Genomic DNA, 12,064 nt, shown 5'->3' with positions numbered 1-12,064 from the left:
ATTCTGCCCTCTCTTCCCCTCTCCCCCATCTCTAATTTATCTCATCTATATCTTGTTTCTAATAGTTGTTGTCATGTTTTCTCCTCCATTACACTGTGAGTTCTTTGAGGGCAGGAACCATGTTTTTGCCTTTCTTTGAATCCCTATCACTTAGCACAGTGCTTGACCCATAGTAGGTGCTTCATAAATGCTTATTGACTTGCTGACTTACAGCAACTGAAACTTACTGAGAGAGGGAGTGATGTCACATAGCTAGTAAGTGGCAGAACCAGGATTCGAATCCAGCCCTCTCCTGACCCCAGTCATCCTTGTGCTCTGCCACGCTGCCTCTGAAATAATCAGATTAATTCTTTTTTAATTGATCCTATTTACAGGTAGTTGATTTTGTCCTGTAACTGCCCAAGCCGTGACTCTTTTGTCTCTTGATTGTAACAACTCACTGTCTGTGACTCTTAGGATCTAGAACTAACATTCATTCAGAGATGAGTGAGGCCACCCCGCTCATGGCACCCACCAGGGGTGGGCTCTCATCCTGGGTGCCGACCTCTCCAGTAGCCTTTCCTTCTAGCGATCACAATGGCCCTTTGGACAGGATGGTACCATAAACTTCACTCAGAAAAGCCGTAATGGCTGCAAGAACTCAAAAGAAATTCTGAGTCATTGTAGAAAAATTAAATTCTGAGGATACCAAGAGTTAAGAACAAAACAAAGAGTTTTTCCTCAGAGAAATACTTTCAAGATGATCATGTGCATAGTTAAGGCTTTAAAAATAAATAAAACTTCTTTTGCAAACAAATACAGTTTAGCAAAGTTATACTTTTTTATGGAAAAACCTTAAAAGCAGACAAATGACTGTTTCTAAAGGAGACAAAACAGGGCCCAAGGCCCGTCGGGTAGAAGGAAGCCTTGGGTTCAAACCTAGGTCTTTTTTATTTTTACATTAAGGCCCTTTCAGCTACTTTGTTTGTTGTTCAGTTTTTTTTTGGTTTCATCTGACTCTTTGTGACCCCATTTTGGGTTTTTTTTTGGCAGAGATACTGGAGTGGTTTTCCATTTCCTTCTCCAGCTCATTTTACAGAGGAGGAAACTGAGGCAACCAGCGTGAAGTGACTTGCCTAGCGTCACACAGCTAAGAAGTGTCTGGGGCCATGCTTGAACTCCGGAAGATGGCACTCTATCAACTGTGCCACCTAGCTGCCCTATACTTTGTACCACACCAGGCTAGAACTTGGGCAGGGGAAAACAGGTGATGAGATTTCTCCTCCCTTCCCTTTTTGCCAGCTGCCAATCAGGCCTACAGACTCTGTAGGAGTCACATAGCGTCAAAGGGGGTCGCCTCATTGGTGGGATCTGGAACGCAGCTGAGCCAGCCCTCCTCGTGACACGCCTTCCCTTCAGCCTAGGGTTCTTCTGTGAGTTAAACGTGCTGTCTCCTGTCCTCGTCCCAGAATGCACTGATAAGTCGTGGCCTTTCTGGTTTGTCCAGCTGTGACATCATTCCTTGCCCGTCCTAAGAGAACAAATCCTCGGCCGAGCTTGCAATCAAAACTGCCGGTTCTCCTTTTGGGTCAAGCTGCTGATGGCGGACCCTGCCCCCGAGGGCATAGAGCTTCTGTGCACTGGGTCATCTGTGGAGCCCCAGCCGTAGTTGATATTATTAATAATAATGTTTGCAAAGCACTCTGCATATATTGAGAGACAGCATGACTTAGTGCACAGAGACTTGGTCTTGCAGCTAGAAAGACCTGGGTTCGAGTTCTGCCTATGACACACGCTGCCTGTGGGATCCTGAGTGAGCTGCTTCATCTCCTAGCGCTCTGGGAAGCTGTTTAAGACTCTTAAGTTTCAGAAAATGTGCTGACCTGTATTGTTAGGAATTTGTACTCACCTGGGAGTTCCCTTTGCCAATGAAATACATGATCTCATTTGAGCCTTTCTACCTCGATTTGAGTCGTTTCTGTTGTTTGACCGTATTTGGGGTTTTCTTGGCAAAGATCCTCAAGTGGTTTGCCATTTCCTTCTCCAGCTCATTTTCTGGTTGAGGAAACTGAGGCAACCAGGGTGAAGTGACTTGGCCAGAATCACTCAGATAGTAAGTATCTGAGACTAGATTTGAACTCAGGTCCTGCTGACTCTAGGTCCAGTGCTCCATCTGTTGTGCTACCCAGCTGCCCACCTTTCAAAGCAGGTGCTGTTATTATCATCCTCATTTTACGGATGAGGAAACTGAGACCAAGAAAAATGGAGTGACTTGCCCAGGGTCAGTCAGTCAACAGTCAACATTTATTAAACATCTGTTGTATTTTAGGTATTGTGTTAAGCCCTGGAGGTAAGAATGAAAGGCAAAAAGCAGACCCTGCCCTCAAGGAGCTAACAGTGTAAGGGGAGAGAGAATCTGCCAACAATTATGTACAAATAAGCTACATAGAGCATAGATTGGAGATAATCAGCAAAATAAGGCACTAGCATTAAAAGGGATCAGAAAAGGTGGATTTTAGCTGGATCTGGAGGGAAGAAGCCAGGAGACAGAGGTGAGAAGAGAGAGACATCAAGGAGCGAGGACTGCTGAGGTGAAAATGCAGGGGTTGGAAGGTGAGGATTTTGTGCCAGGATCGTTGGGGAGGGCATCTTCTCTGGATTTCAGAGTGGGTGGAGGGAAGGAAGGTGTAAGAAGACCGGGAAGTTAAGAAGAGCTTTGATGTCCAACAGCAGCTGGAGATGAGAAGAGATTAGGGCTGAATAATTAGATCTGATAATCATCAACCAAGAGATGGTCATTGGATCCATGGGACCCGATGAGATCCCCAAGCAGAAAAGTATAGAGGGAGAGGAGTAGAGGACTCAGGACAGAGCCTCAGGACGCTGGGTCATTGGCCCAATGTTAAAGGGCATGACCTGGTGAAGGTTGAGCAAAGGAGACTGAGAAGGAGCAGCGGGACAGGTAGGAGGAGAACCAGGAGATGCTGATGTTCCGAAAACCGAGAGAGAAGAGAGTGTGCTGGAGGAGATGGTGCCGGGCAGTGTCAGAGGTCAGAGAGGTCAAGGATAAGGGCCATGAAAAGACCATCATGTTTGGCTATCATTGGTAAAATTGGAGGAAGCCGTTTCAGTTGAATGATGAAGCAGGAAGCCAGATTGAAGAGAGTTAATTAAGAAAGAAAGAGGAAAGGGAATAGAGGCTAAAAACCTGTGTTTTCCTCACTCACAGTCTCCTGACTCCTGACTGGTACACACAGAATAGCACTTGGCCTAGAATGAGTGCTTAATCAGTGTTATTGACGGGAAAGACCTGGATTCTAATCCTCCATCATACACTTTCTAGCTGTGTGACCCTGGACAAGTCTCTAGCCTTAATGTCCTCAGCTGTAAAATGAGGATAAATCATAGCAGCTGCCTCCCAGGGTGGGTACAGGATCAAATGAGAAAATGTCTGTGAAGTGCCTCATATAAAGTGTCAGCTGCTGTTGTTATCTGGTCGGAATGTAAGCTCCATAAGGCCAGGGAATGGCCCACTTTTGTATTTGTTATCAGCAGTGCCTCGAACAGTATTGGCATACAGAAAGTGCTTAATAAGTGCTTATTGCTTGATTATTATGCCAGCCTGAAGGCTCATGGGGCAGCTCCCCAAGGACTCATGAGATCTGTGCTCCAGGGATCCATGCCTGCTTCTTCGTGGGTCATCACCCCAATGAGGCAGGCAGATTGTGACCCCTCCTTACTTTAGCAAGTAGTCTTTATGAGTTGTTTGGCCAAGAAAATCCATGACTTCCTGGCCAGTTCTGAGGATGAGCCCATCCATAGTAAGCTGGGTTGGGCCTCGGATGGTACCATTGCTCTGTCCCCCAGCCTTTATCCAAGCCCGGCCAAATTAGAACTGCTGGTGCTTGTGTGTGTGTGTCTGTGGTGCAGTAGACAGGGTATTGGGTTCAGATCCTGCCTCAGATACTTATTAGCTATGTGACTCGGGACAGTTCACTTGAGCCTCCCTGGGCCTCCATTTCTTCATCCCTAAAATGAAGGTTTTGGCCTCGAAAGCCTCTAAGCGCGAGTCCGGCTCTAAATCTGTGACCCAGCCTCCCCTCCGTGTCCTCAGGAGGCATCAAAAGAGGGTGTTAGCTAAGGATACTTCTGTAAAAAGATGACAATTAAAGATGAGCTCGGCCTCAGCCCCGGCCAGCCTCTTCCTCCACCTCCTCCTCCCCCTAGGCCTCATTCCAACAGGTAATGTGTCTTGAAGGTGCCCCACGTAATTACAGTAGCACTGGAATGCCGTGAGCTGTCATATAAAAAATGATGGAGGGGAAGTAGCGTTCTCCAAAACCATTTAACACTCAGCCCCAGATAGATCCAGTGGGCTGTCCTGCTGGCTCGTCTGCAGCGGCTGCTGCTGCTGGGGGGAGGGGGCTCCAGTGACGTGCTGGGATGGCGTTCACGGGGGGAGGGGAGTCCCTATTGTCAGGTCTCCTGGCCCCCCTCCCCCAAGGTTCTAATACCTTGTATTAATAATAATAAATGATGATGATAGCATTTATATAGCACACGACCATTTACGAAGTGCTTTACAGACTTCCCCGTTGTGTTCCTGGGTGGTGGCGCTGGTAAACCTAGTCTTCAGGGCCAGTGGGTACGTTGGATGGTGGCAGCGCCTTAGAGACACAGGATCGCCCATTTAGAGCTTGAAGGGAGCTTAGAGGTCATCTAGTCCAGCCCTCTCTTTTTACCTGTGAGGAAACCGAGGCCAGGAGAGGTTAAATGATTTCTTCAAGGTCACTTAAGTGAGTGGCTGAGACAGATTTGAACCCAGGACCTCTGACTCCAAATCTCATTCTATACAGGAATGCAGGTAGGTGGTACAGCGGGTAGTGAACTAGACCTGGAGTCAGGAAGACCTGAGTTCCAATCCAGCCTTACACACTTACTAGGTGTGTAACCCTGGGCAAGTCATCTAACGTTTGACTGTCTCATCTGTTAAGTGGGGATAGTAATAGCATCTGCCCTCTAGGGTTGTTGTCACGATAAAATGAGAAAATATTTATAAAATGCTTTGCAAGCCTTAAAGTGATGTATGAATATAATGATAATAATTATTGTTATTATTAACATTACAAGGGCTATCCCCTACGTAGGGCCTGGGAGTGTGGCACCTCTAACCTCTTCTCCCCCGCCCCTCTCCAAAGGAGACTTTAAGTCGTGTGGGGGTGGGGCCGGAGGCTGTCACTGCTCTCCTTGGAGAGAGGGTGCTAGCTTCAAATGATACTGATCTGCTCCCTTGCATATCAGTGTTACTCTTGGGGATGTGATCTTCTGATTCCGGCTAGCTTCTGTTCACTGTTGACAGGCCTGGAGAGGAGAGTATGTAGGACGGGTGACTCACAGTATCAGATGCTGCCGAGTAGGCATCGGGAAGGGTAACTCGGCTCTGGGAGTGAAGGACTCCTTGTTAGCTTGGAAGAGAGCGGTTCCAGTGGAATGATGAGGACTGAAGCCCAATTACAAGGGGCTTGGAAGAAAGTCAAAGGAAAGAAAGTGATTGTAGACGTGTCTCTCTGGAGGACTTGGGGGGAAAAGACACAGGACCATGGGTAATGGGGGTGGTCTGTGCAAGGGTGAGGGAGACGTGACGGTGCTTGTAGACATTGGTAAAGGAGCCAGGAGATAGTGAGAGAGTGAAGATCGAAGGGAGAGGGATGCTGGGTGGAGAGGGCAGGAGGGAGAGGATCGCGGGTGCCTGGAGAGGCGTCTCCGTTGGCAAACACCGTCTCCTTGTGAGTGACAGAAATGTGGGCAATAACGGGGCAGGATGTCTGAGTGGCCTGAGACGAGGAAGGTGGGAGGTTCGGGAGGTCAGGCAAATATGTTCATGTCTTTGGTGAAGTATGAGGCCTGGCCTTGGCTGAGAGGGTCGGGGGAGCCGGGGCCGTGGTAGGCTTTAGGAGAGGAGGGGTTTGGAAAAGAAGAGTGGGCTAGTTAGGGAGACGTGGAAAAACTGGCTTGCTACAGTGGGATTAATTAGCATAAATGTGGGGGTCTCCAAGTGGGATTTGCCTGGGCCTCCTCTGACTCTAGAGCCCCAGGCTTCTTCCCCCATGTCAGGCTGGCTACCTTAGTCCTGGTTTGCTTCTACCTTTCACCACATCACCTCTGGCAAGTCACTTAACCACTGTGGGCTTCCGTTCTCCCTCTGCAAAATAACAAGGTTGGACTGAGGATCCCTAAGGTTCTAAACATTCCCACGTCCCAGCCTCAGTTACTGAGTGACCGCCTGGCCAAGTCAGTGCCAGGACAGCCGATTAAAACCAGCCGGGTTATTTTTATCAGCGACAGAGGGCCAGGCCTTGTCCCCCAGCTTTCTGAGCTGGGCCAGCGTGGGTGAAGTTTAAGAAATCAAAGACCACCTTTAGGAAGAAGAGGTCATTTTCTCTTACCTCCAATGAGAGGATGTGTGTGCCCAGTCATCTCAACTAAGCTAAAAAAAAAGAGATAAAAATGAAGTCAGCCGCTTTAAACCATATCCTGAATTTAGAAGTGAATTGCAGCCTTGCTGACCGGGTCAAAGCAATCCAGATGTTGCCCAGGCCTTTTCCTCCTTTCTGTGTCAGAGGGATAAGGAATGTGATGGCAGGGAGTGGGGCCATCCAGAGGGTAAAGGCTGGCATGTGTGGTCACGGGTTTGGCGTGTGTGTGTTGTGGGAATGTGGCGGGGGCAGAGAGGATAATCCTGAGCCCAAGAGCTTTGAAAATGCAGGCGTGGATTTTAGGGGCATCTAGGCCTGACCCTTCATTTTGCAGAGGAGGAAACTGAGGCCTGGGAGTTTAAATGACTTTCTTAGGGCTACCTGGGTAATAAGTATCTGAGGTGAGGTGTGAGCTCATCTTCTCTGACGGCTGGTGTGGTGTAGCAGAGAGGGTCTGGATTGAAGTTCCATCTCTGCCCCATCCTGCCTGTGGGCTATTGGGCAGGTCAGTTCAGTTCAACAGATGCAGTAAATGGCGAACCCTGATACATCCTCACCCTGCCTTCCAGGAGATTACCATCTACTGGAGAGGAAATCAAGTTCCTAAATAATGATGATGATGAGGAAGGATGGGATAAAGGAAAGAGGCCCAGACCAGGGGCTCAGAGAAGTTAAAAGAGGGTCTAGACATTCTTCCTTGCAGACAACCAGGAAGGCCACAGAAAGGGCGAGGCGTCCAACTTGGTCTCTGAGGAGTAGGCAGAAAAATTCCTGCAGGTTGTCCTCCCTGGTAGAATATAAGCTTCTTGAGGGCAAGGGCTGTTTCATTCTTTGTCTTTGTAGCTCTATTAGTAGGTGCTGAATGGATGATTGATGATGGATAGAATGGGAATCTATCACTTCTTCTTGGGACTCAGTTTCCTTCTAAGTAAAAAGAACATAGTGGATTAGATCATCCTTAATATATATCCCTTCTATACTGTTGTGCTATAAGAAATGATGAGCAGGCAGATGTCAGAAAAACCTGGATAGACTCGTATGGTCTGATGCTGAGTGAAGTGAGCAGAACCAAGAGAACGTTGTACACAGTAACAGCCACGTTGTGTGATGACTAATATTGATAAACTTAACCCTTCCCAGCAATACAAGGATCTAAGACATCTCCAAAGGCCTCGTGATGAAAAATGTCATCCACATCCAGAGAAAGAACTATGGAGTTTGGAGGCAGATCAAAGCATACTATTTGTTCTTTTTTCCTTCTGTTGTGTTTTGTTTCCTCGTTCTGGTGGTTCCTCCTATTGGTTCTAATCTTACAACATGACTAATGTGAAAATATGTTTAGTAGGAATGTATATGTATAGCCTGTATCAGATTGTGCGCTGTCTTGGGGAGGGAGGAGGAGAAAACTTTAAAACTCAAAAGCTTATGGAAGTGATTGTTGATAATTCAAAATAAATTAATTAAAAAAACTAATAAAACAATTTATTGCTTAGATTTAAAAAAAAACAAAAAAAATACATATCCCTTCCAGATCTAGATAGGAACTTCTTCTGGGCTGTACAATGAACAGGGGTTTTCAAAACCTCCAGGCCCTGCGACCAGGTTTGTGAGGAGGGAATAGTGAGGAAGGCTAGGGCACAGGAGTAAGGTCCAGGATGATAGAACTGTGAGCTTCAGGGCCTGGGGAAGAAGGTACCAAGACAGAGAGTGGAGGTGAAGGGTCAGGGAGAGGTTCAGTTTTTGCCAAAATGCTTCCCCTCCCCGCCCAGCTCAATTTATACTTAACTTCCCTTGTATTTATTTAAACCCAGACGCCTGTTCGAGGAAATCAAACCAAACCAAATCCAGGCTTCCCTTGTTTGTTGGGGAGTGGGGAACTGTCCGTCTTTTGCCCTGATTCCTCCACGCCCTGGGGCAGGAGGCTCTGTCCTTTCCCAGAGTGTCTCTATAGCCGTTGAGGGCAGAGCTTAGCCTTTCATTGCCCTCTTGCTCCTGGGGCAGGGACCAGTCTGTCGTTTTGCCTTGTTAACAGCTGGAGAGAGTTTGGAGAGAGAGGTGGGTGCACGATTGGTTAATCCTAGGGCACATCTGATGCCCGAGGGGCGTAGTACCCACTGTGGGCGCTGTGCAGTGACCCGGCTGTTTACTGGCTGTGTGTCCTTGACGGGGTTCCTTCTGACCTTAGGCCTCAGTTTCTTCATCTGGAAAATGAAATGTTGATGGTTCTTTCCGGCTCTATCTATTTGGGGATAGGAGGGAGGTGGGATGGGTTGGGGTGTGTTAAGCAAGAAACCTTCTTGCAGAAACCAAGTGGGAGAAACAGAATGAGCTCAGATGTCCTGGGCCGAAGCTGCGTGTTAAAGGCCTCCAGCTGCAGCCCAGCTGGTGGAGCAGACCGACCCTCCCTGCGTTCAGAGCCACGCAAGCTTGCTGTTCCTTAGTAGATGTTCCTTAGTGGGCCCGGAGACCCAGACATAGAGCCCAGGCCTCTCTGTTTCTGAAGAACGTGGCTCTTGTGTTGTTGCATGCATGCATTTGTGTTTCATGGTTGGGAGAGGTTGAAGGAGGTGCATCCCCGCTCCGCCCCATGTGGTTACCTTGACGGGTAGAGGTTAGGTCCTGTCCAGAGCCTACTCTCAGGGAGCCACTCTTAGAGAGGCCGACTGCCACTTAGATGGTCAATTAGAAAGACGGCTGAGGGGCAGCCGGGTGGTGCTGCAGTGGATAGACCACCAGTCCTGGAGTCAAGAGGACCTGAGTTCAAATTTGACCTCAGACAGTAGATGTGTGACTCTGGACAAGTCACTTAACCCCAATTGCCTAAAAAAAAAAAAAAGAAAAGAAAAGAAAGAAAGAAGAGGTCTGAGCTTGGAGTCACAGGACCAGATTTTGAGTAAGTGTGCTCTCATTTAATACTGGTATGACCTTGGGCAAGTCTCAACCATAAAATGAAGGGGATTGGACTAGTTGACCTCAGTGACCCCTTCCAACTCTAGGGCTTTGATCCTGTGTCATGCCCACTCTTTTCTTCTAGTGGAGGATTTGTGCCTGAGGATAGAATGGCTGGACGTGGGTGATCACTTAGGCGGGGCCCTGAAGGACAAGGGGACACTTGGGGGTGGAGGTGGCATGGGGTGGAGGGAAATTTGTTTCTGTTGGGGGTAGCTAGGTGGCACAACAGATAGAACAGCGGCCCTGAAGTCAGGAGAACCTGAGTTCAAATCCGGCCTCAGACCAAACACTTGATATTTACTAGCTGTGTGACCCTGGGCAAGTCACTTATCCCCAATTGCCTAAAAACATAAAAAAAAAATTTAAAAAAATTGTTTCTGTTTTAACCAATCACCTCGTGAAGTTTTCCCCGCCCTAACTGAAGTATTTGTTCCATCTGCCTACAGCTGTCTGTGTTTGTTTGTCCTGGTCAGGATGGCCTTGGCTGCCCCGGCTTGTTTGTTTTAGGAAGGGAGACGGGATCTCTGATTGGGTTGGCAGAGTGAGCTCCCAGGGAGGACTTTTGCTTTGCCAGCCGGATCACCCATGCTCTGCTGTTAATGACAGGAAAGAGTTGCTTGGGGGGCTGAGTAGTTAAGTGACTTGCCTAGTGTCACACAACCAGCATCTATAAGAGGAAAGGCTTAAACCTGGGTCTTTCTGGTTCCAAGGATGGCTCTCTCTCCACCATGCTCTGCTTTCTCTGCCATTTGGCTTAGGTCTTGATAATAATATCCATTTCCATTTCTGTTTGCTTTAAAGCACGCAAAAACATTTTGCTCACAACAGCCTTGCAAAGTAGGTTGTACAAAAATACCTTTATTTTACAGGTGAGAAAACTGGAGCGGTGACTTGTCCAAGGTCACACAGCTAGTAAACAGTAAAAGCTGGGACTTAAACCCAGGCCTTCTCTGACTCTTAAGTCTAGCTTGCTACTATAGCATGGTGATTTAGGTGGGCAGGGATCCTCTGGGACGTGTCAGAGCTGGGGTCTGAGTGTGGCTCTTCTAACTCTAAACCCAGCGCTCATTTCTCTGTACTGTGAGTCTCTAGAAATAATAACTCTGACTCTTTCCATCATTCCAGGATGTCTGCCTGGCCCTCCAGGAGATAGAGGAACATATGACAACAAGAAAGGGTCCTAGTGGACCACTTCCTCCCCCCGCTCTCCCCCTCCCTCCTCAGTTCCACTCCAGAATCTCTCATTTTCTTTCTCCAGGGAAAGACAGCGAAGGAAGAGCAGGAGACCCGGACATTGCATCTCAGAAGCCTGCAGTACCTGGAGCGATACATCTTCCTGATCCTTTTCAATGCCTACCTTCACCTGGAGAAGACAAATTCCTGGCACCGGCCCTTTAGTGTCTGGATGCTGGAGGTGAGTTATTGACTTGGAAATTGTAAGCGTAGCTTTGGTAACCTGAGGACCCCCACCTCGTTGGAGATAGGCACTCGCTTTCCCCTTCTAGATTTTTTTTTGGCTAGGCAATGGGGTTAAGTGACTTGCCCAGGGTCACACAGCTAGTAAGTGTTATGTGTCTGAGGCCAGATTTGAACTCAGGTCCTCCTGAATTCAGGGTCGGTGCTCTATCCACTGCGCCACCTAGCTGCCCCTTTCCCCTTCTTGTTGAGGGAATATGAATTTGCTTGTTAAGATGCCATAGTAGCTCCTTAAGGAAGAGCCACCCACTCAGTCCCATCTTTGATATTGAATAATAATAGCTAACATTATATATATAGACTTTAAGGTTTGTTATTGTTGTTGAGTTGTTTCAGTCATGCCCAATTCTTCGTGACCCCATTTGAGATTTTCTTGGCAGAAATACTGGAGTGATTTGCCATTTCCTTCTCAAGCTCAGTTTTACAGATGGAGAAACTGAGGCAAACAAGGTTAAGTGACTTGCCCAGGGTCACACAGCTAGTCAGTGTCTGAGTTCATATTTGAACTCGGGTCCTCCTGGCTCCACGGCCATTGCTCTAGGCACTATGGCGCCACCTAGCTGCCTATTATCTCATTTATTCCTCAGGACAACCCTGGGAGGTAGGTGCTTTTATTATCTCGTTTACTGAGAAGAAGCTGAGGCACAGAGCGGTGACTTGCCCAGGGTCACATAGCTTGTAAGTGTCTGGAGGTAGGATTCAAACTCAGGGATTCTTGACTCCCAAATCCATCACTACCCACAGTCCCACCTGGAACACGTCAAAATTTCTAACCCACTTTCCACATAGTATCCTCGAGAGGTAGGGAGTAGAAGGTGTTATTATTACCATTTTACAGATGAAGAAAATGAGTCTGGTGAACTGCCCAAGAATCCCATGGCTAGGATGTGTCAGAGGCGCAGTTCACACAGGTAGAAAATGCCAGAGTTGGGACTCATGACTCCCCACTTCAGCATCCCAAGGCCGGAGCTCTTTCAGGTTCTGCCTTCTGGATCCAAATACAAATCTGTCCCACGTGGCGGCCCTGCAGATGGGTCCTAGAAGGCAGCCGCCCTGTCCCCGTGATGAGCCTTCTCTGCTCTAGGTGCCGGTGTCTGTGACTCTGCCGACGCCCTCCTGGCGCGGGTGCTCCCTTCTCCTGGCCCGGGTGCTCCCCTCTCCTGGCGCGGGTGCTCCCCTCT

The 12,064-nt window shown here is 48.1% G+C and overlaps 1 protein-coding gene across 1 annotated transcript in view; it reads left to right on the top strand.

Annotated features, from left to right (window-relative positions):
- The window catches only part of PALD1 (phosphatase domain containing paladin 1), a 103,896-nt gene that overhangs the window by 85,823 nt on the left and 6,009 nt on the right, over window positions 1–12,064 (top strand). Inside the window, exon 19 of the mRNA XM_027840647.1 lies at window positions 10,666–10,821. Coding sequence (XP_027696448.1) covers window positions 10,666–10,821 — 156 coding nt within the window. The remainder of the gene's footprint in view (window positions 1–10,665; window positions 10,822–12,064) is intronic.

The sequence above is a fragment of the Vombatus ursinus genome, unplaced genomic scaffold (assembly GCF_900497805.2).
Source record: "Vombatus ursinus unplaced genomic scaffold, bare-nosed wombat genome assembly UNPS02014847.1, whole genome shotgun sequence".
NCBI classification, from domain to species: domain Eukaryota; kingdom Metazoa; phylum Chordata; class Mammalia; order Diprotodontia; family Vombatidae; genus Vombatus; species Vombatus ursinus.
The sequence above is the reverse complement of the archived record's forward strand: the minus strand, read 5'-3'. Positions and strand labels throughout refer to the sequence as shown.